Here is a 24,587-nt window from a genome sequence, read left to right on the forward strand (position 1 = left end):
AGTTGTGTTGTTGTTTCAGGATCCAGCAGCAGAGACCAGACTCTCCTGAACCCAGCTGTCTGTCTTTAAAGAGCAACATGTCAAAGGGCCGGTACATGGATTTCAAAGGAGGACGTGGATCAGCTGATCAGATGTAAGACAACACTAAATTTCAAAGCGTTTGAGTCTCTGTTAAACATTCTTCCGGTGGGGTCAAAAAGAGTTACAACTCAGACACACATTGTCCAGCTGCAGTAAAGAGTCCTTGCCTGAACATGCACATGTTAATATTCAGTAATGCTCACAGTGCAGCCCAGTAGCAACAGGAAATGTGTCAGCACCTTCTACTTAAAACAGGAAGTAACCACTGGGTTAGAATCATCCTTTCATTTGCTCTAAATGTTCATGGTCTTGTTTCCACCTGGTAGAAGGAACATGGTGATGTTGGCTGCATCAAGTCTCCTCCTGGTGGCAGCTTTGAGGTGTGCAACAGGGCGAGGGGCCGATCAGTGATTTCTAGTGAGTTCAGAGTGACGTCAGACACAGAGAGCAGAGACAGAGGATCAGGGGCCGTATTCACAAAGCTTTTTATCTTACCGCTAGGAGTGCTCCTAACTCGCACTAAAAGTTTTTACGTAGGAGTTTTTTCTTAAAAGCTATTCACAAAGCCGCTGAGACCTACTCTTACTAAGGATAAATCACTAAGAGCACACTAAGAGTGACGCCCCTGGTGACGCCCCGTTGCTATGGATTACGTCAATTCTCGTGCACGAATTAGAGGCGCTCAACACGGTGATTGGTTGTTGAGTGCCAGCGGTCGAAAAGTAAGGAAGTGGCAAAGGCTACAACCTAGTCCGATAAAATAGGTATTAACAGTGGGTGCAGTCGGCAGAATACACGCATGATGACCACGGATGTATTATATTATAGATCCATGATGATGACACGTTTGTGCAGGAGGACAAGCAATCACAACAAGAATCGTCAAAGGAATATTGAGGAGTGTGTTGGCTTTTTTCTCCCCTTTAAGTCTGCTGCTGTCGTGGTGCACCTCTATAAGATTTAGGCTTATCTTTAAAAAAAATGTTTGGGTGTGTTTTGCTCGCTTGCAGACCACGAGAATGACGCTGTGCACATAAGAGAGAGAAAGTAAACAAAAACCACGTGAATATTATCATAATCATGGAGGTAATTGCAATCGCCCTGCTATTAGGCCTAGTCCAATCAGCATTCCCTATACTTTACCTAAACACTTTAAATATCAGCCCATACCGCCATTCAAATCCTCCTGACATGATGACTGAAAACGGAGATAATAAACGGAAACGCAAGCCCAACTGGTCACAGGACCAGTTATTGCTGTTGGCCCAGTTTGTGCTGGAGAGGAGGGAGATTATAAAGGGGAAATTTGGCTCGGGGGTGACGAGCAAGAGGAAGCGGGAGACGTGGGAAGAAATATGCCTTAACATCAATGCTTCGTTCCCTGCTGTGTGTCGCACAACTGAGGAATGTGAGAGGAGGTGGTATGCGCTGCAATCACAGTGTAGATTTGAGATCGCAGACTTTAAAAGAGCCGTCGCGGCAACAGGTAAGTCTATTAACCTTGCTTGTATAGGACTTGAAAAGCTAGAGCTAATATGACTTTCCTGTGAACGTAAAATATGTGCTGTATCAAGGAAAATCCAACACGAGCCGGCTGTTTAAAACAGAGGGGGGCCCTTGGAGAGAAACGTTACAATGTGTCAGTTTTTTCTGTGTGCCTGCGTCTTTGTTGCTTTTGCTTTTCCGGTGGTAAATAAACTGTTTTGGTAAACTACTTAAATTTAAGTCATGCAAACGTATTTCACACTCGGATACAGTCATTTTCAGCAATTAAATTAAATTTAACAATATTGCAATTAAATTTATTTAACAATATATTAAATTTAAGAAACAATAAACAAAGCCTACAGTGATATGAAACGTTGTGAATTAACTGAAACATTTCATGTGTTGGGGGAGGATCTGCACCAAAGCCACTGTCCCCAGTTGCATCAGTGGTGTATGCTGTCCTTGGCTCAGACACCAGCATAACCGGCCTTGAGGGTGCAGCTGATCCTGCAGTCCAGCTACTACATGAGCTTGAGGGGTATGCATGCAATAATTGCAATAGACGTGGAAAACCTTTTTGTGTAATCTTTACTGAATTACAATGTGCAAGTGTACAACCCACTTCCCAAAAATGTGCTTGAAATTATACATATCTTCCCCACAGGTCAAATCAACAACAAGCAAGTCCGGCATCACATCAGACAGCCCCCCCCCGCCCCAGCTGCGCCTCTTCTCCCAGCCCTTCCTCCTCTCCCAGCTCTCCCTCTCCCTCCTCGTCCAGCTCTTCCTCTTTCTGCGCCTCCTCTTCCAGCTCTTCCTCCTCTCCCAGCTCTCCCTCTCCCTCCTCGTCCAGCTCTTCCTCTTTCTGCGCCTCCTCTTCCAGCTGCACCTCCTCTTCCAGCTCTTCCTCCTCTCCCAGCTCTTCCTCTTCCAACCGGCCCTCTTTGTTCACCGCCTGCCAGGGGCGGGGTGGCCATAGGGAGATTCGGGAGGATTCCCGAACGGCCGGTCTGTTCCACGGCCGGTGGTCGGAACGTTTTTTTTTTTTTTTACCCATAAACGCAGCCACGGTTGATCGCAGCAGCCTGCCCTCGCGGCCGCAGGTAACACAGAGTGGAACGTAAGACTGGGTCAATCTAATATTTCGCATATTAATGTGGGATACGAGAGGCCCCTACCAATTTGAGCTGATCCTTGTTTCTATTGAAATGTGATTGGCTGAGCTGCTCAGTCTGTCAAAAAAAAAAAAAAGAATGAAAGAGGAGCGGGATGAATTTGGAAACATGCCAAATAGAAGCCGGAAAAGGAGCTGTGCGAAATTGAAAAACAAGAGAAAAAGGTTAGTGCAGGACGCAACTTAAATGCGTTAAACTGACTGCTTTTCCATGGTGGAGGGGTTAAGGTCAGCGTGGCTACAGACAGCCAGGCCAGTGACGACACGGGACCGAGCAGCGGCCACAGCAGGTTAACGAGCACTGCCTACATGGTCCTATCGTCCCAGACGTGTCCTCAAGTGTGTTTGTGTTTTTGGATGTGTTCAGGGCACACAGAATATTAAAGGTAGCCTATCAACAATGTTACACCGTACAGTACGTGCATAACTCATTAATCTGCTTTATCAATTAAAAATAAAATCCATAGCTACTGGCTGATCAGGAAAAACGAACAAATTTCTTTAAAAAAGAAAACAATTCAGGAGACAGTCTGTGTTCAAAGTTAAAAAGATAGTATTATAGGCTGTAGGCCTACATCCTGTTTTCCTGTTCTGTTTCTACATTAATATATAGCCATTTTTACCACATCATGTTGTTGATTTTTATATTGTATTTGTGTTCTAACATTGAATTATTTGCAAAAGTGCTATGAAGTTTATTATTGTTGCTGTTTGTTATTATTAGCTGACAAGGCCGGTGTCAGTCATGGAGTTGATGCAGAGGAACAAGATAATGCCAGTCATAGGAGTGAGGAGGAACATAGTGTTTGAGTTGCATGGCAAGTGTGAGCATACTTCAACACTATAGTAATCTGTGTGTGTTGTGTTTAGATTATACTGCAAATAAAGTATTTGTGTTAAAATTACGGTTCCACTTTGCGTCCGTCCGTGCGATCGGATAAAAGGCCTCTCCAAGCCAAACTCCCGGGCTGAATTTCAACCCCAGCCCGCCCCTGCCGCCTGCCTCTCCTCTCCTTCCTGCTGCCTGTGCTCCACTATTGAGGAGGAAAATGAGAATGGAAATTCAGGTTTTAAAAGCAAAAAAGAGGCTCCTGGATTTAAAGGCTGAATATTACAGTCTGAAGATAAAGGAAATCACAGAAAACAATAAATAATACATGTTATGAATTACAGAACTGTGTGTTGACTGATTTGTGCCAAAGTGCTTACCTAAAGTGTGTAAACACAAAGTGATCCCTAAATGCCAGTCCACTCTGTGCCACACGGCCAGGGTCCTCGTCATCACCATCGCCATCATCATCATCATCATCATCATCATCATCATCATCATCATCATCGTGGTCATCGTCATCTTCTGGTTGTGGGATGTTCCTCCGTTTGCAGAGGTTGTGGAGAATTGCACATGCCGTAATAACTCTGCTCACCCTCTCTGGGCTAAGGCGTATTTCGCCGTGCAGGACATGAAATCTGCGTTTCATCTGCCCAATTCCTCTCTCCACAACATTTCGTGTTTTTTTGTGCGCTCTAACATACATAAACATAAACAAAATAATAAATATGGATTCCACAATAAAAAAGCGACAAGAGCCAATACAATTTTTTACTCATATGCGTAATCACTTACATGTTAACTCTGCTCCCGGTCGTGGATTGAGATAGGGTGTCAAGAGCCACGTCTTGCAGGGATAGCCACTGTCACCCAGCAAGTGACATCCAGCTGGTACATGGTGCCTCTCAAAAAGCTGCCTCAGACCACTCTCCATTAATATGCGCGAATCATGGGTAGATCCAGGCCACTTCGCAACAATGTCCAGTATTATGTAATTTGGATCAAAAACAATCTGTGTGTTGATGGAGTGGGCTTTTTTTCGATTGACGAAAATATCCTCATCTATTGATGGTGCAATGATTTTGATGTGTGTCCCGTCAACAGCACCGACCACACCGGGCATACCTGCGATTGCCATGAAGTTGGCTTTGATCCTGTGAAGTTGCTGAATGTCCAAAGGAAACCGGATAAACTGTCGGATGATATGTGGTCTACAGAGCGCGTTGATGGTTTGATTTATGGCACGGCTGACTGATGGTTGTGATATTCCTAAATTGTCCGCGTTGCAAAGTTGCATTTTCCCTGTTGCTAAATATCTGAGTGTTGCTAAACATTTAATTTCTGCACTGATCGGGTTATTTCTATTAGTTGGGGACGTTATTGCATCCCGCACTAATTCAACTACAATACCTATACCCTCACGATTCAGCCGATATCTTTTCAGCAATTCACAGTCCTGCATTTCCTACAAAACAATCCGCCTGGCTGCAGCCATTTCCGATTCTTTGTGAATAGGTCTTAGTGAGTTAGGAGTCCTCACAAGGACTTTTAAGCTCTCCCAGACTTAGGAGCAACTTTTAGGCATAAAATACTTTGTGAATTACTCTTATTTTAAAAAACTAGGAGTCCTAAATTTAAGACTGACACGCCCACTTTTTTTAGGAGTTGCTCCTAAATTCGGCCCTTAGGAACTACTTTTAACCTTAAGATTCTTTGTGAATACGGCCCCAGATCAGTTACAAGAGCTGAAGCAGAATCTCAGCAGCTGCTTTTTACAGGAGCAGACGAACAAACGTAGATAAATACTGAGAGAGAGAATGAGCAAAACTCAGGTAAAGATAGAAACTTCAACTCATCTACAACAGTGGTTCTCTAAACCCCTAAATAGACACAAATTAGACCACGGTCCTCCAATGGACAAAATTATGAAGCAAACACCAGTTTGTTCTGAGACTGAAGAACCTTACGTTTTTAGTCAATGTATGTTCAAATTAGGGCCAATGGCTTGAGATTTTAAAAAAAATTAGAGAAATACATATTTAAAAAAAAGACTTCTTAAAAAAAATACATTTTCTCAAAATAGTTTCTCTAATTTCTTTAAAAAAAAGATTGCAAATTCTAGAAAAAAGTGGTAACATTTTAAGGAAAAGCTGGCGACCCACTCAATAACCACACTTTGAGAAACATTGATCTACAGAACAAAACAAAGAGATAAATTACATTTTCTGGGGTGAATAAATCTTTCATGATCGTTGTTTACGTTTATTTACAGGAATAAGGAAACAAATCAAACGTGTTTTTTAGGGTTCATGTTTTTGTTGTGTTCTTTTTTGTTTTTGAAAATCTAAAACTATTTAACATCAGTTGTGTTGTCGTTTCAGGATTCAGCAGCAGAGACCAGACTCTCCTGAACCCAGCTGTCTGTCTTTAAAGAGCAACATGTCAAAGGACTGGCTCATTAACTTCAAAGGAGGACGTGGATCAGCTGATCAGATGTAAGCTGTAACTGACAGTGAGATTCAGGTTATTGTAGAAATTAACCAGTTTGTACGACGTGTTGTTGGACCAGGTCTGAAATCAAAGTGTCTCTGTCTGTTGTGAACGTCCTCAGGGGACATATAAAGTCCATCTTGTATTATCTCTCTGTTCTGATGTTCACTTGACACTGATTCCTCCACAGAGTGGATCAGGAGAGCTCAGAGGTTCCCAGTGGTCAGTCTGCCCAGCAGCATCAAACACACCAGGGGCCGTATTCACAAAGAATCTTAAGGTTAAAAGTAGCTCCTAAGGGCCGAATTTAGGAGCAACTCCTAAAAAAAGTGGGCGTGTCAGTCTTAAATTTAGGACTCCTAGTTTTTTAAAATAAGAGTAATTCACAAAGTATTTTATGCCTAAAAGTAGCTCCTAAGTCTGGGAGAGCTTAAAAGTCCTCGTGAGGACTCCTAACTCAGTAAGACCTATTCACAAAGAATCGCAAATGGCTGCAGCCAGGCAAATGTATGGAGGACTGCGAATTGCTGCAGAGGGGGGTGCTGGAGCACCTGCCCCTTTGCCCTTTGATGCCCAAAGTGCCTTTTTGTCTGTGTTTTTTTTTTTTTTTTTTTTTTGGTCATCTACAACATTTTCGCTATAAAACGGGAGTAGTGACGGTGACGGACTGTCCAATATAGGCGTCACAACGGTCGGACCGACGTAACTGCGACCGCTGCGATGCAGTCATGCTGATGTGAGCCAAAAATATTTTTTTTAAAGTTGCTGGGTGCGCTAGACACATATCTGTTAGTAGTAATAGCTCATGTGATAAGGCTGCTCCCCCAGTAAACTAAACTTATTGTCAGTCTGGGTTCAAATCCTGCTATAGGCCACAGATGTGGGTAATGCATTTTCTTTTCTCATCATTATTATGATCACCATATAGCCTAATATTAGGGCTCTCAACGAATGTGAAAATTAATATTAAAATGTGGGAAGAAAAAAAACCCAGCGGCTGCTTTGCGAGTGGACGCACTGACCCTCATAGGAGTTGCACAGCGTCACACTGCAGAAAGTGAGACGCGACAAAAACTGTAGCAGAAAGATGCAGATGGCAGGAGAAAGACAGAAAGTTCAGAGCCCAACTTGGCAGCAGAGAGAGTGGTTTGGACTCGAAGCAGTCTAAAAAGCCCCGTCGCACCTGACGGCAAGAAAAAAAGTGGAGTGGAGCGGCGTCGGCGGCGAGGAGGAGGAAGGGGGGGGGGGCACTCAACAACCAATCACCGTGTTGAGCGCCTCAAATTCGTGCACGAGAATTGACGTAATCCATAGCAACGGGGCGTCACCAGGGGCGTCACTCTTACTTTGCTCTTAGTGATTTATCCTTAGTAAGAGTAGGTCTCAGCGGCTTTGTGAATAGCTTTTAAGAAAAAACTCCTACGTAAAAACTTTTAGTGCGAGTTAGGAGCACTCCTAGTGGTAAGATAAAAGGCTTTGTGAATACGGCCCCTGGACACCATGTTTATGGTGGGTACATGTCCAACAGCTGCTGTTACATCTGTTGTGTTCACAATCATCTCCATGCTGCATTTTGACACCAGTGGATTGTCAGTCTGTCAGGTTTTAGTTTGATGCTGTCACTCATAGAGTTTTGTTCCAGCTGCTGGAGGAGAACATGGTCACTTTTGTGAAGAACGAGCTGAAGAAGATCCACAAGTTTCTGAGCCCAGATTACCCAGAATGCTCAGGGAGTCAGAGGGAGGATGAGAAGGTGGTGGATGGTGAGGATGAAGAGCAGAGGAGCATCAGAGAGGCATTAGTGAAGATCAGGGGCGGAGTGGCCATCGGGAGGACCGGGAGATTTCCCGGTCGGCCGGCGGCCAATAAACTCAAGAGAGCCGGCCTGCAAGCTGCCCTGCGTGGCCGTGTGGTGCTCACGAGTTAAACGTAACATTTACTGCAAGCCCCCATGATAATCTCCAAACTCTACCTCTACACCTATTAAGCAAGTCCATCCATTATTTATACCCCTTCATGTCTCTCTACCTCTCACTCATGGTTGCGATAGTGAATCAGACTCTCATCAATCCAGCCTACTAAATGATTTTTGTTTAGCCTCCTATCTTTATCTAATTATTTCTGTTCAATGTTAAAGAACTTTCATGACCACAAAATATAAAAATAACCAGCAATTTAATTTGTTTGTTTGTTCTTAAACTAATGTAGAATGGTGCAAAGCCTCATGGGAAATGGGAAATCCTATCACTGTGAAAGTTATCATTAAACTAGCGGCTACGGCTAAAAACAGATCGACTCACGGAAGCTACCCAGCAAACCTTATCAGTCCTGCCCGTGTGTTACGTAATCTATAACTTATATTAATTTAACAAGACAACACAGTCCGTGCTTTACTGTAAGTGGGCCAGGGGGCGGCGGTACGCGGACCGCGGTACCGTTACGAGCCGGAGCCTCTCACATCACAGCAGCAGCTGCTCTGTCTTCTCCATAGGCACCGAAGCATGTTGGTGAGTAGGACAAGACCCGAAACGAAACCGTGGCGTTTGCAGCGCGCTGTCAGTAAAATCAATTTGCAGAGTTGAGTAGTTGAGAGGGGGAAATAAAGGAGTAAACATGACTGGATGTAATGTTATGGTCAGCAGTGTTAAGTAGGCTAAATCTGCTTGGGAGGCACTAATTGCAGCTCTTTCATTCTTTTTTTTTTTTTTTTTTTTTAGCTAGATAACAATGTGTTAAAATGCACCAGAATATGGGAAATGGTGTAGCCTTTATAAAAAAAAAAATCCAAGACCCCAGACCCCCAATTAAGTTGTGTCACCCACATTTTTTTTTCTTTTGCTTCTGGCACTCATATATTTTGCCATATGGAATGACACAGCTCTGTTTGAGCGGTGAGCGGTACAGAAATATGTAAATGGTGTGTGTGTGTGTGTGTGTGTGTGTGTGTGTGTGTGTGTGTGTGTGGTGGTGGTGGGGGGGTTGGGCCGATGGTGGGCCGGTGCGGTCAGAATTTTCCCGGTAGATTTTGGTGCCCCACTCCGCCCCTGGTGAAGATCACAGTGAAGCTCCTGAAAAGGATGAAGCAGGAGGAGCTGGCTGAGCGTCTGCAGAGCAGTAAGAGGATTTCTGTAAAGATTCAACATAATGAACAAATGAGACGTTCACTGACATCAACATATGGAGGGAAACATGTTCATAAAGTAGATATTTAGAGGAATTAACATGTTATATTTTCTTATTGGTCTGATTTCCTGTGTTTTCATTCAGGACATTTTGCTCCAGTTTGTCGACGTAAACTCAAATCTGCCCTGAAGAAGAAGTTCCAGCGTGTGTTTGAGGGGATCTCTAAAGCAGGAAACCAAACCCTTCTGAACCAGATCTACACAGAGCTCTACATCACTGAGGGAGGGGCTGGAGGGGTCAATGATGAACATGAGGTCAGACAGATTGAAACAGCTTCAAGGAAACCAGACAGACCAGAAACAACCATTAGACAAGAAGACATCTTTAAAGCTCCACCTGGAAGAGACCGACCAATCAGAACAGTGATGACAAAGGGAGTCGCTGGCATTGGGAAAACAGTCTTAACACAGAAGTTCACTCTGGACTGGGCTGAAGACAAAGCCAACCAGGACATACACTTCACATTTCCCTTCACCTTCAGAGAGCTGAATGTACTGAAAGAGAAAAAGTTCAGCTTGGTGGAACTTGTCCATCACTTCTTCTCTGAAACCAAACAAGCAGGAATCTGCAGGTTTGATCAGTTCCAGGTCGTCTTCATCTTTGACGGTCTGGACGAGTGTCGACTTCCTCTGGACTTCCACAACACTGAGATCCTGACTGATGTGACAGAGTCCACCTCAGTGGACGTGCTGCTGACCAACCTCGTCAGGGGGAAACTGCTTCCCTCTGCTTGCCTCTGGATAACCACACGACCTGCAGCAGCCAATCAGATCCCTCCTGAGTGTGTTGACATGGTGACAGAGGTCAGAGGGTTCACTGACCCACAGAAGGAGGAGTACTTCAGGAAGAGGTTCAGAGCTGAGGAGCAGGCCAGAGAGATCAGCTCCCACATCAAGACATCACGAAGCCTCCACATCATGTGCCACATCCCAGTCTTCTGCTGGATCACTGCTACAGTTCTGGAGGAGCTGTTGAAGACCAGAAGAAGAGGAGAGCTGCCCAAGACCCTGACTGAGATGTACATCCACTTCCTGGTGGTTTATCTAAAACTGAAGAAGGTCAAGTATGATGGAGGAGCTGAGACAGATCCACACTGGAGTCCAGAGAGCAGGAAGATGATTGAGTCTCTGGGAAAACTGGCTTTTGAGCAGCTGCAGAAAGGAAACCTGATCTTCTATGAATCAGACCTGACAGAGTGTGGCATCGATATCAGAGCAGCCTCATTGTACTCAGGAGTGTTCACACAGATCTTTAAAGAGGAGAGAGGCCTGTACCAGGACAAGGTGTTCTGCTTCGTCCATCTGAGTGTTCAGGAGTTTCTGGCTGCTCTTCATGTCCATCTGACCTTCATCAACTCTGGACTCAACCTGATGTCACAACAACAAACAACATCTCGTTGGTTTAGAGACACATCTACACCTTTCTACCAGAGCGCTGTGGACGAGGCCTTACAGAGTCCAAATGGACACCTGGACTTGTTCCTCCGCTTCCTCCTGGGTCTTTCACTGAAGACCAATCAGACTCTCCTACTTGGTCTGATGACTCAGACAGGAAGTGACTCACGGTCCAATCAGAAAACAGTTCAGTACATCAAGAAGAAGGTTAAAGAGACTCCCTCTGCAGAGAAAAGCATCAACCTGTTCCACTGTCTGAATGAACTGAATGATCGTTCTCTAGTGGAGCAGATCCAACAATCCCTGAGATCAGGACGTCTCTCCACAGATAAACTGTCTCCTGCTCAATGGTCGGCTCTGGGCTTCATCTTACTGTCATCAGGAGAAGATCTGCATAAGTTTGATCTGAGGAAATACTCTGCTTCAGAGGAGGCTCTTCTGAGGCTGCTGCCAGTGGTCAAAGCCTCCAACAAAGCTCTGTAAGTGCAGAGATAGTTGGATTTATTCATCATTATATAAAACACTTGTGTCATTTCAACAGGATAGAAAATAAATTTCTTTCTTCTTTAATTCCTCATGATCATCTCTGCAGACTGAGCAGCTGTAACCTCTCAGAGAGAAGCTGTGAAGCTCTGTCCTCAGTCCTCAGCTCCCAGTCCTCTAGTCTGAGACACCTGGACCTGAGTAACAACAACCTGCAGGACTCAGGAGTGAAGCTGCTGTCTGGTGGACTGGAGAGTCCACACTGTGGACTGGAGACTCTCAGGTGAGGATCCATCAAGTTGTTTATCTGATGACACTTGAACACACCTCCAGGTGTTGACAGTGGTTTCCTGTGTGTTGTGTGTGTTCAGTCTGTCAGGATGTCTGGTCACAGAGGAAGGCTGTGCTTCTCTGGCCTCAGCTCTGAGCTCCAACCCCTCCCATCTGAGAGAGCTGGACCTGAGCTACAATCATCCAGGAGCCTCAGGAGTGAAGCTGCTGTCTGCTGGACTGGAGGATCCAGACTGGAGACTGGACTCTCTCAGGTATGGAGAGGCTGCTGCAGCCACACACACTGTCTGATAGAGGAGGAGGAGCTGGAACATTTTCTATGGCCCAGTTCACACCTGATCACACCTGGTATTAACATCTGTCTCAGGTGATTGATGCATTGATGACATCAGATCTGATCACTCAGACCATATCCAGAGGTGCTGTAGGCCACAGTGAAGCTCTGCCAACTCCACTGACGTCCTCTGTCACAGTCTGACTCGTCCTAACACAGAAGCCAAAATCTCTTAAGTGTTTCAAACTAGGGCTGCAACTAACGATTATTTTGATAATCGATTAATCTGTCGATTATTTCTTCGATTAATCGATTAATCGGATAAAAAAAAGGCACAAATTTGATTTACATTGTACGGAAGAGAAGAATGAGAGGAGGAGTTGTTTCTCAGTTTGATCCAGCATGTCACTGGTATCATTTATGTATTTCTCCCTAACTTTATTCAAAAACAGAATGTTATTCCAAATGGACAATATTAGTGCAAAAAAAATTGCACAAATACGTTTTTTTTTAAGTTAGTTGAACGGCCCAGGGGCCTCATTTATCAAAGAGCGTGTAAAAGTCCTCTTAAATTTTCAGTACGACGGAAAGGCAAAATGTGCGTACGACCAAAAATTATACACTCTTTTCAGATCTATCAAACTCCGCGTACACACGGCTGCACGGTATTTCCCTTGATAAATCACACCGGACCTGAGAAAAGCGTGGATGAGAACACGCCTCATACCCAGCCCCCTAAACAGCCCCACACAACCATATATGGTCAATGCAAATCAGTTACGTGCATATTAAGTAGCCATGTGCACTCTGGAAACGTGTGGAATGACGTCAGTGGAAGACGTTGAAGACAATAGACGGACGGAGAGCGGAGAAAGAAGCGGAATTTCTCTGAAAGCGAGATACACGGTAACACGGCAATATCAGTCAGAAACATCATCTTGCATTGAAAGGCTACAATAAATACAAAAAACTTCCAAATCTAAATGAAACAGAACAGAAAGAAGAAGAATCATATTTATTCTGCCCCTTATTTTAGATTATGTCATAATAATTTAAAGCAGGGTTTCCACTGCCAGTCAGCTACTACTTTGCACCCCTTTCCACTAACCCCCAACTTCCGTTCACTGGAAGACTTTGATTTTCATTTGTGCATAGCTATATATTAAAAAAAAAAAAAAAAAAAAAACATTGAAGTCCACCAGTCTGTGACTTTTCCTAAAATGATGTTGGGCAGCACCCATTTTTGTTAAATACAATAAATATTATTCACACAAAAAATATCGATCATGTTTTCTCATTTGCTTTGATTTGCGCCGACATTATTGGGCTTGCTGCTTGCTTGTGTGTGTCCAGTCTGGCTACGTAACACACGCACGTCGCAGAAATTATTTTCCAGACTGGACAGACTGGTAGTGGAAGAGTTGTAGCCTACATGCAGGGGGAAAATATCAATATGATATCAAAAGAAAACGAAATTCGTTTTATAAAGCCAGTATTTAGGAGCAAACTAGTGTAAATGCACAGGGGAAAAATCTGAGTCGCTGTGCTTTTCATGTAAAGTGCCGACGTCAACACGTGTGCGGTGGTGGTGGTGGTGGTGGTGCTGGGGGGGGTCATCACCACCACCACTTGCTACTTCAAACAGTGTCCGCGCTCCTCTCTCCCTCGCATACTGCAGTTCTCTGACTCTGCAGCTGCGTCGCCAATTCCTCCTGTTCTTCAAAAAGCGTGTAAATGGCGGTACGCCATGGTCGGACTGGTTGTAAATTTCGGCACTTTCTCCCGACAGGTTTTGGTTTGATAGATCCCAAATTAGGCGGAGAAAAGTGCGTACGCACAAAACGGGGGAAAGAGCGTGTAAAAAAACGTGTATCCACAATGATAAATGAGGCCCCAGAGCTGTTAAACTAATAATAATAGCCTACATAAAAAATAATAATAGACAAAATTAATTAGGGCACTGTCTGATTTACTTACAAGTGGAAGTCTGCAGCATGTTTACATCCAGAAGAAAATTCTAATCAACCCTGAAAGTTCATCATTCACCGGATCAACCGACAACAACCTGACGTTACTCCACTGACAGTTACAGCTTCCCCGACCGGGCTACGTAATCACACCGTGATAAACATCAGTCACCGCGGGGAGACAGGCTGGACCCTCCACTCACACACACACAACGTTACACACACACACACACAGCAGCGAACTGATGTAAACATAACTGTAATAGCGCCCATCACCATAAAATAAAACGGGTAAATGATGATCAGATCTCTAATGTGAGTCCTCCACACACCGAGCTCTGAGCAGAGGAACAGCTGATCAAACCTCAAAGAGATATTTCTTCTTCTTCTTTAGCCTACTCCAGGTGTCCAAATCAGTCAGCAGCAGCAGCAGCATCAAACTCCAACAGTTTAATAATCCATATTATTCCCGTTTGCATCGCGTTCCTCGCGGCCAGCGTTCATTCATTTGCATTGTGTGAAAAAAAGAAAAAAGTTTTAGCTAACGTTAGCGTTAGCTTTAGCTTCTGACAGGAGAGGCTGACAGAGGAGACGGTGAAGCCTCTCTGCTGCTGTTACCGAGTCCACACCACCGGTCCAGACAGTCCGTGACCATGTCCGTGACACACCGCGTCCGAGCCGCGTGGACCGTGTCCGTGTGGGAGTAACGTTGCACCGGGAGAAACGCGGTGGAACCGGACAACACAGGTCCGGTTGATCAGAAACACGTCTGCTGCTGTTGCCACCGCTAAAAATACCTCTTTTTTTTTACATGACGCAAATGAATGAAACAGGCTGGCCGCCAGGAAGCGATGCAAACGGAAATAATATAAATTAGTGGATTATTGGAGCTGGTTGACTGCTGCTGCTGCTGCTGACTGTTTTGGACACGGGTAAAGATAAGAAATATTTCCTTTTTTTCCCTGGCTCTGGGCCAAGTTAATCGCTACCCAACGAATCGATAATCAAATTCGTTGCCAACGAATTTAATAATCGATTTTTATCGATTTTATCGATTTGTTGTTGCAGCCCTATTTCAAACATGAGCTGTGCAGCTTCCATCAGTCACAGTGATGAACTACTGGGATCAGGAGTTTCTCCTCATGACTTCAGTGTCTCATCATGACTCACTGTGTCATATTCAGGAGAAGAGATGTCAGTGATGAAACCAGTTGTTGGCAGCTGTGCTCTGAGTCTCTCAAGATGTTTTGATCAGACTAATATTTCAGAGTTAATCAGGAAAAAATTCAGCGGCAGCTGGTTTAACTGCTCCTGAACCAACAGAGTGTTTGACCTGAACAGTCCCAGAGACTGTGGGCAAGGCAAGGCAATTTTATTTGTATAGCTGTTTTTTAAACGCACCAACTACAAGAACTATGCACTGGATTCTGTATTGCTACAGGCCTCCATACCATCCACACACCCCACACAGCCCCCCCCCCCCCCCCCCCCCATTTACCAACTTATTTATTATAAACTTGAGGCCAGTCGGCATGTGCAATTTCTCCCAAAATTATTATGACCAGTATTGTTACTATTATTATCACATATTTAAAAACACTAATGTCGAGCACTACTGTACAGTTTTATTTATAGCCCCTTTTAAACTCTATTTTTTATACTTGTCCGATTTGCACAACACTGTATAATGTTATAATTGTATTATGCTGTATTATTTAGTTTTCTATGACAGATTGTTGTCCACACATTTGCATTTACTTGAATGTACTATTATTAATATTGTTTTTATTTTCATTTACTTGAATGTATTATTGTTATTATTGTTTGATCTTCCCTTAAGGACCGTGCCTAATAACATCCGGCAGGGGGACTAGCAATGTAAATCAGCCTAAGGCTGCAATTGGGTACAGCCGCACCCCCTTGGAGGGAGTGCTGAATGTTGTACATTGTCCTCCATAGCAAATAAATAAATTGAAATTAAAATTTTAAAAAACAGTTTTTTTCAAAGGGCTTTACATGGCATCATAACAACATCCTCTGCCTTTAGACCCTCACACTGACTGAGGATAAACTCCATAGATCCCCCCCAACAGGGAAAAATTGGAGAAACCTCAGGGTGAGCAACAGAGGAGGGATCCCTCAGGACAGGCAGACGTGCAGTAGATGTTATTACAGATGTAGTATGGAAAAGTATACTAATATGTTCAACTCTCCTAATTTACTTTACTCAGGTAAGTGTCTGGAATAAACAGGACGACAAAGAGATGTGTCGATAAATAAGTTACAATTTTTATTAACAATGATCTAAGACACAGAGTAAAAAGAGTATCAGGGCAATATAGAATGATTTCATTTGGGGCTGGTAATGGTGGACACAGTAACTTCAAGCAACCAGACCAGATTACAGGACAAGGTAGTTAGGGACCAAAACACCACACTTCTATAAGGTTACTAAAATATGGTACCAAATACACATCACACACATGCTCAAATTACACAAGAATAGGGTGCTTAGACACTTAGAATCACAGCAAAAAGGTGCCCCAAAAAGGCCTATGTGTCTGGTCTGCAGCAGCTGCTTACTGAGGAATAGGTTCAGCACCCAATAAAAGGGTGGAATATGCCCTTGTTTCTTAAATAAAGCAAAAATTAGAAAACAAATAAAGAAACATAAACCCACTAGGAAATCAATAAATCACAGAAACAAAAGCCCGCCCTAACAAACTCATGAGGGGAGAAAAACAGCGACAGTCCTGTCCAATGAACAATTCCTGTAAGCATAAAACACATTTCTTATTTACACTCATAAACAAAAGGCACGCTCCTAAAATTATTTATACATGTATATATTCTGTACCTTTAAATCAGTGAGACGATGCCCAATGAGCAGCGCGTCCCCGTCCGCTGACTGGCCGAAACGAATTACAAGAAAAAACACATTACACTCTACGTTCATGAATGAATTTGCATAAACCCTCATACAACATTGTATAAGACTCACATATTACTCTGTACTTTTGAGGACCCGTGTCCCTGGGTTTGAGCCACAATTGTCCGGATTCTGAAGGAATCAACACAGTAAACAGACAATTACCCTGCCGTACGGCATGCGCATAAACAGTGATTAATTATTAACTACATTTGTCAATAAAAGTTTGTATACCTGATTTTTTAAATTCAGCGGCTACTGAGCAAAGCCTGGCGTCCCCTCACGCTGGCCGCGTTAGTGTGTTCAGTAATGACCCGGCAGAGGAACAGAGAGAGCGGAACCTGTTACCTGCCTACCTAAATAACCTCCCCAGGTGAGGACACGGCGCCGCCCGCTGGCGAGGACCCCATTACACAGACAAGAAAACAGTTTATAACACAGATAGTGGGAAACATGGAAATGTTAACAAGAGCTGATGGAGGCAGCTTCTGGTAGGCAAGGGAGGCAGGGAGAGCAGGCTAGCTTGATGGGAGGACTGGATGGCAGACTGCATGGGGAGGAGGGGGGGGGGGGGGCGACTGTAGACACCGTTGAGTGTGGACACACTAATAACAACACAACAACAAGAATCAAACCATGTCCACTGCTCTGAGACATAATTTGTCTCCCAGCGTCTCCAACCAAGAAAGAAATTAGAGACAGAAACCAGGCGGCACCATCAGGTCTCTGTCTGGTCAGATATTGATGATCAATAATCAGCTCAGTCTCTCTGAGATCCTGATCTTGTCCTGATGAGATCTGTTGTTGTGTTGAGGAGACAGTAAATCACAAGTGTGACATCCAGATGTCATCACTGTCCAGAGGCCTGGAGCTGTCGATCAGAAGAGAGTGAGTGTAGTGAACAGTGTAATAATTAGAGATGGGACCGATCCCGATCACAGATCACCTAAAGCTTCACTGATCCGATTACCGATCAGAACCGATCGATCACGTGAGACGATATTCTTCTTTTTTTACTATTTTTTCCCCCATTAATTCACCCACTCATGCATAGGCCTAGTTTTCTTTATGTTAACTTTGCAGGGTTTCCTGCAGAAAATCAGTTAGTCAAGGTGGTGGTGGTGGGGGGAGGCGGTGTTGCTGCATACTGTCCACTGTTCACATTTTGGCCTAAAACATTATTGTTTGATGTTTATTGTTTAGATATTTCAATTTTATTAAAAAGTGAAAGCTCCTGTCACCTTTTCCACAGTCAACCACCAGTAATAGAGATATTTTGCCTCGATTGTGGGTCTGTCATATTCAACACTGGCTGATGAATATGACTTAAATGGACATACCTGTGTAAAAAAAATACTCTGGTAAAAGTAGAAGTACTGATTCAACTCCTTTACTCAAGTAGTAGGGGACAGTGGGGTAAAGTGAGACATTTTTTACATTTGCTCCTAAAATGATTTATCAGTACAAATTTACACATTTCCCATTAATTCAGGATGTTTCCTAGCAATGGAAATTATCAGAATGTATTTAGAATGAAAGGCAGTGAAAATATGATTGTTTTTAAAAAAAAAGTGGTCTTGTGTCTCAGTTTACCCCAGCTCAGGGGTAAACTGAGACAGACTAGAGAAATCAAGGGGGTAAACTGATCCACTTTTCCACTCTGAAACTACCATAACAACACATGTTGTAACAGTTAGAATCCTGACAGCTAGCTTGACAACCACACATCCCAGAACTAATGTCGGACTATAGTAGCAGAATCATGGGGATTGGTCAATTAAAGCAGAAGTAAGCAATCCGGTCGTTTTGGCTAATGCTGCGTTCCAGGTAGGCTTTTGAAACCGTAAATTACAGCTTCAAGTCACAATTTACGACTTTGTAGCGTTTCAGGCAACCCACTCGTGTTTTTCCGACCTGTTTTACCTGTGAAAGTCACTATAACGGCCACTCGTAACTTCCGACCGGTGAACTCGTACCAGATCGAACTGGTATGACTTGACAGGTCGGAAAAACACGAGTTACGAGTTTCCTTGAACGCACCATAACAGTCCTCGTCCCTACGTCACCACATTCACGGCGTCCCTTGGCTGCACACACAGCCCTGCATGCCGTTCTCTCTCCTCATTGGATAAAAACTGTAGGATACGATAAATGTTTTCTCCTCGGCTCAGAGCAGAGCAGAGTGACTGACAGACCCGTGTTTCGGTCCAAACACTCTATGAAAGTGATTGCTGTCGGAAGATATAACTATTTAAGACTTATATTAACACAAATATATCACTTACTTCTGCTTTAAGCACTTTTTTTTCTAAACACAAAGTGACTCAAGAACAAAATCAAATACAACACAAAATGTTTTAATTAACATTCAAATGACAGATAGACCCAGTTAGAGTAGAATGCAGTCTGGGGGTCAGATTGTAGGCCCCGACAATCGTGACCATTTTGATCAAAAGTCCTCTTTTATGTGGAGGGAGCGGACAAAGTGGAATGTGACTAAAATTGAGTTTATTAACCAACCAACCAAAGAAGTGAGCTGACTGAGAGCACATAGCATAACAAAGCAGTGTGGCTACAGATCATGTTTGATCACGTGAGATTTCTGGCTTGGGGGACGAGATTCTAGTGTAAATCTTTGTGTGTGGTGCTCACAGTGTCTCACTCTTGGATTTATTATGATACATCCATGGTCTCACTTTACCCCGCAGCATTTGTCTCACTTTACCCCAACACCCCCATTTTAGAAAAAACGACCTCTCTTAGAAATTCAGGCTAATTTTCAGCCAGCATCATCACATGGTTTTATGTGTTGGTAGTTCATCATCATGTATCATATACGTTTTTCTACCTGAATCAATTTGCTTTGGCACAACAGTTGATTAAGTTGACAGCAAGAAAATTTACTTTTACATGCAAAAATAACATTTTTGTGAAAAAAAAACATGCTTTCCACAGCATCATGAGGTCCTCTCCTTCATGGCCATGGGGAAAAGGAAGGGGCTTGAAAACATAATGGTCAGATGACCATAAATGTGTTCCGTTTTCTAGATACAGGGGGTGTCTCACATTACCCCACTCTCCCCTAAGAAGGTACAGGCTCTGAAATGAACTTAAATGTAAAAGGGGGCTTCTTTGCTCTGGCCCCCCCAGACTCTAGGACCAGCCCTGCTACCCATAATGTTTTTTTCAGTCAGGAGTCTTCATATTCCTGCTCTGTCTGCACTTTGTTGGACTTTCCTTCAGTAGATGATTTTGATGAGCAGACATTAAGTACAGCATCTTACTGGGAGTGACACTGAGTCACACACCTAAGGGGGAAATATATCGTTTTCTATCGCTTGGTTGGTTGAAACAAGTAGCCTAACGAGCCTGTTTTGACAACGTAAGGAGTAGCTTATTTTGTTTAATTTTGGAATCCAGCCGTGGGATTCGGTCCGTGGTCTATCTGGGAGAGTCTCACACACACACACATACACATACTAGTCGAAATCCGTTGTTGCGACGGAACTTTAATCCCAGCAAATGCCGCTATTGGGCTTCATCGTGATGCAGATGTCTATGCTGCCAGTCACACACACGCAGAGAGAGAGAAAGAGGGAGAGAGACGCTCGCTCCCTCTCGTTTATGCTTTACATGATCAATTAGGCTATTATACACAATTGTGATACAGGCAGTCTTATTTTACTGTCTGCATGCGTGGATGCAGCAGGGAAACCCTGCTGTATGTATAATGCGATGGGATCACGATACTTCAAATAAAAATCGTTTTTTGTTTTTTTATCATATCGGCCCGATCCGATCAGTTGCCAATCGATTGGCACCATCTCTAGTAATAATCAATATTTGTGGCTGAATGTGTGTGTGATCAAACAGCTGTTTTCAGACTGTGTGTGTGTTGCTCAAACACGTCTGACTCCAGATCAGATGAAGCCACAAAGTGGCTCCTTAATGAAAGTCTCCAGCAGCTGGAGCTTCACTTCCTGTCTGAGTCCATGTGCTCTGAGCTGAGCCTGCTTCTCTCTGCTCTACAGTTTCTCTGCTTCCTCTGGACTCTGACTTCAAGTCCAGTAAAAATGTGTGGACAGGTTTGATGGAGCTCAGGACTGGTCCTGAGGACGGCTGCTTTGTTCCACATGATGTGACTGATCTCAGTGAGTCAGTGTGTTGCAGCTGATCTGTGTGAAGAGCAGAGAAGAACAGAGTCATTGATCATGAGATCCTGATCCGTCCTGTCACTGTGATCAGATGGTTTCTATTAGAGCTCCTTCATCCACTCACTGCTGCTGTGGCTCCTGTGGAAACCTGCTCACAGCCTCATTCTTCAGCTTCCTGGGGAGTTTTCTTCAAACAAACACAAGTTGTGTTCACACTCAGTGTTTCTCACTAAACTCACTGTTTCACTGAGCTCTAACAAACATGTTGAGTGTGTTTCCTTCCTCATCAAACACTGAAACCATCCACTGTTCACAGCTGCACTCCTCTTCTTCTTCTTCTTCTTCTTCTTCTTCTTCTTCTTCTTCTTCTTCTTCTTCTTCTTCTTCTTCTTCTTCTTCTTCTTCTTCTTCTTCTTCTTCCTCCACCTGTTGTGTCTTCATCTTCTTTGCTGTGACGTGTGTTTGTGCAGCTTGAGAGTCAGAGAGTGAAAGTGTGTGTCTGACACTGAAGTGACATCACATGGAGAAAACACATGATGAAGTGTTTCCTCCTCGTCTCCTCCTGCTCTGTATCATCACTAGATAAAGACTCCAGCTCCTTCTTCTCTGTGCTCAGTGTTCATCCATACATACCAGCCTCCATGTGAACACAGTGATAAAACAGTGTGTGTGTGTGAGAGCCATGTAATGTCCATGTGTGCATGCTGACAGAGAACGTGCTGCTCTGACCCCCCTCCTCCTTTCAGGGTGCAGCCTGCTGGAGCCCAATTCTTGACACCAGGTCTGATGAGGAGCAAGTGTAAGTGTGTTTTTACTTTGAGCAGCACATTCAACCATCTTCACACTGTCACATCACTGACGTCATGAGTCTTCATCAAACTGTCAATAACTGATCACATGATCAATAACTGCAGCTGTGTCTTGTTCTCTCCATCAGATTCCTGTCGACTCACAATCGACACAAACACAGTGAACACAAGGATCAAACTGTCTGACGACAACAGGAAGGCGACACGTGTGGAGGAGCATCAGTCATATCCTGATCATCCAGACAGATTTGACCCGTGGTCTCAGCTGCTGTGTTCAACTGGTCTGACTGGTCGCTGCTACTGGGAGGTCGAGTGGAGAGGAGGAGTTTCTATATCAGTGAGTTACAGAGGAATCAGCAGGAAAGGAGACAGTGAAGACTGTTTGTTTGGATGGAACGATCAGTCCTGGCGTCTGGAGTGCTCTGATGGTCGTTACTACGTCAGGCACAATGGCAGTCGGACAGACATCACCTCCTCCTCCTCCTCCTCCTCCTCCTCCTCCTCCTCCTCCTCCTCCTCCTCCTCCTCCTCCTCCTCCTCCTCCTCCTCCTCCTCTGTCTCTAACAGAGTAGCAGTGTATGTGGACTGTCCTGCTGGCTCTCTGTCCTTCTACAGAGTCTCCTCTGACTCACTGATCCACATCTACACCTTCAACACCACCTTCACTCAACCTCTGTATCCTGGGTTTAGACTCCGGTGGCCTGGTTCCTCAGTGTCTCTGTGTTGAGTGAATCAGAGTCTCCTCCTGTCACAGAAACCTTCTCACTGTTGAACAGACAGTTCAGTCTCTACATGTCTGTCTCTGTCTCTCACTCACGTTTTCACATTCATGGATTAAATCAGTTGATTTTTTAAACTCTTCTCAATGATTCTTGTAAACTTCTTCCTCTTCCTTTAAAGATGGATGATTCATGATCAGCTTTACAGGCTGTTTGTGAGCTGGTCACAGGTAAACAGACACAACAATAAACACAACTGGAAACAAACATAATGTTGTATAGATGCTGAATATAATGAATTACATGTGATTTCTTTTTCTTTGTGGTTTTACTGAATCATTACTGCATTTCCTGCTGATGAGCTACTAATCCTACCAGCTAATGATTTTTCTGTTAACATGCCGCTGAGTTCATTATTAACCCTCATGCCCTGTTTAAAAAAAGTTACGTTACTACTGTTCGTGTACATTTAGTACATTGAACTTTAAACTGCAATAAAATTATGAAAGATTAATATTTTTTCAAAATTCTTTTTTTATTTTTTTCATTAAAGACTGCTTGTTTAATTCATATCTTGAAATCATGATTTGCAAATAAATTTAACCCTTTAAATGCCGGTTTCAATCATGTACCACTAACCGCTTATTTGAAAAATGCAATAAAATTCAATATTCAAAAATAAATTTTGACTTTGATTATTACCAGTATCACCGGCTGACCCCTCTGAATCATCACTGAGAAAATTGATTTTGTGGCATTATTACTTTTTGAGTAATGTCAGATTGAATAAAAAAGTTACGTTACTACTGTTCGTGTACATTTTGTACATTGATCTTTAAACTGCAATAAATTTATGAAAGATTAATATTTTTTCAAAATTCTTTTTTTATTTTTTTCATGAAAGACTGCTCGTTTAATTCATATCTTAAAATCATGATTTGCAAATAAAATTAACCCTTTAAATGCCGGTTTCAATCATGTACCACTAACCGCTTATTTGAAAAATGCAATAAAATTCAATATTCAAAAATAAATTTTGACTTTGATTATTACCAGTATCACCGGCTGACCCCTCTGAATCATCACTGAGAAAATTGATTTTGTGGCATTATTACTTTTTGAGTAATGTCAGATTGAATAAAAAAGTTACGTTACTACTGTTCGTGTACATTTTGTACATTGAACTTTAAACTGCAATAAAATTATGAAAGATTAATATTTTTTCAAAATTCTTTTTTTATTTTTTTCATTAAAGACTGCTTGTTTAATTCATATCATGAAATCATGATTTGCAAATAAATTTAACCCTTTAAATGCCGGTTTTAATCATGTACCACTAACCGCTTATTTGAAAAATGCAATAAAATTCAAAACTAAAAAATAAATTTTTACTTTGATTATTACCAGTATCACCGGCTGACCCCTCTGAATCATCACTGAGAAAATTGATTTTGTGGCATTATTACTTTTTGAGTTATGTCAGATTGAATAAAAAAGTTACGTTATTACTGTTCGTGTACATTTTGTCCCATAGACTTCCATTATAAATGCATTTTTTTAACCCCCCTTTATAAAAAAGTAAAAAAAATATTTTGCCTTAATTCTTCAATTTCTCTGCAGCAAACCTCTTGAAGTATTGTAAAAACAATGCCAATCAAAAAACAACAACATTTTATCACAAGTTTTTTAATGATGAAACCACTCAATTAATTTTCCCCAAAACATCAAACACAGGAACAGTGAGAAACATGAGGGAAACTCGTGTGTTCAATTAATTTTCCCCAAAACATCAAACACAGGAACAGTGAGAAACATGAGGGAAACTCGTGTGTGTGTGTGTGTGTGTGTGTGTGTGTGTGTGTGTGTGTGTGTGTGTTTAATCATCAATGCAGTGTAAGCACACATGGGACCAGTGCTCTTTGCAAACGTGGCGCCTACACTTGGCACAGCGGACTCTCACTCTCTTGGCACAAAATGTGCAAGCTTTGGCAGTGCTTTGCTTCTCCACCGCGGTTCCTCCCTCTCCAGCTCCAGCTCCAGCTCCAGCTCCAGCTCCAGCTCCAGCTCCAGCTCCAGCTCCCTGTACCTCCATGACCAAGGCTGCTGCAGCGGGGGTCCGTGGATGGTGCTGCCGCTGTGCAATGTGTGGAGTGATCAGGGCCATCCCCAGCTCTTGGATGAAGATCCTGCGGCGCCATGTCTGGCCGGCATTCCACTGTGGATTCACCCATTTCCACAGGACGTATGCATTGTATGCACTCACGTCCAGTATGTTGAAAAACAGGCAGAGGGGCCACCTCCTTGTTTTTCGGCCACATTTGT

General features: G+C 43.2%; 2 protein-coding genes across 2 annotated transcripts in view; one reads left to right on the forward strand and one right to left on the reverse strand.

Moving 5' to 3' along the window:
- LOC310987927 (protein NLRC3-like) overlaps window positions 1–24,587 on the reverse strand; it is a gene marked incomplete at both ends in the record, with an annotated part of 313,828 nt that overhangs the window by 96,211 nt on the left and 193,030 nt on the right. The gene's annotated exons all lie outside the window — the stretch shown is intronic.
- LOC310987211 (protein NLRC3-like) lies at window positions 1,276–22,324 on the forward strand (the record flags this gene model as incomplete). Its single annotated transcript, XM_083973402.1, has 8 exons — window positions 1,276–1,424; window positions 7,692–7,881; window positions 9,128–9,176; window positions 9,330–11,118; window positions 11,232–11,405; window positions 11,494–11,667; window positions 21,484–21,536; window positions 21,675–22,324. 8 exons carry the CDS (start codon window positions 1,276–1,278, stop codon window positions 22,271–22,273), a joined length of 3,177 nt encoding a protein of 1,058 aa, XP_083829528.1. The 3' UTR covers window positions 22,274–22,324.

This window comes from Trachurus trachurus (assembly GCF_905171665.1).
Source record: "Trachurus trachurus genome assembly, chromosome: 6".
Taxonomy (NCBI): domain Eukaryota; kingdom Metazoa; phylum Chordata; class Actinopteri; order Carangiformes; family Carangidae; genus Trachurus; species Trachurus trachurus.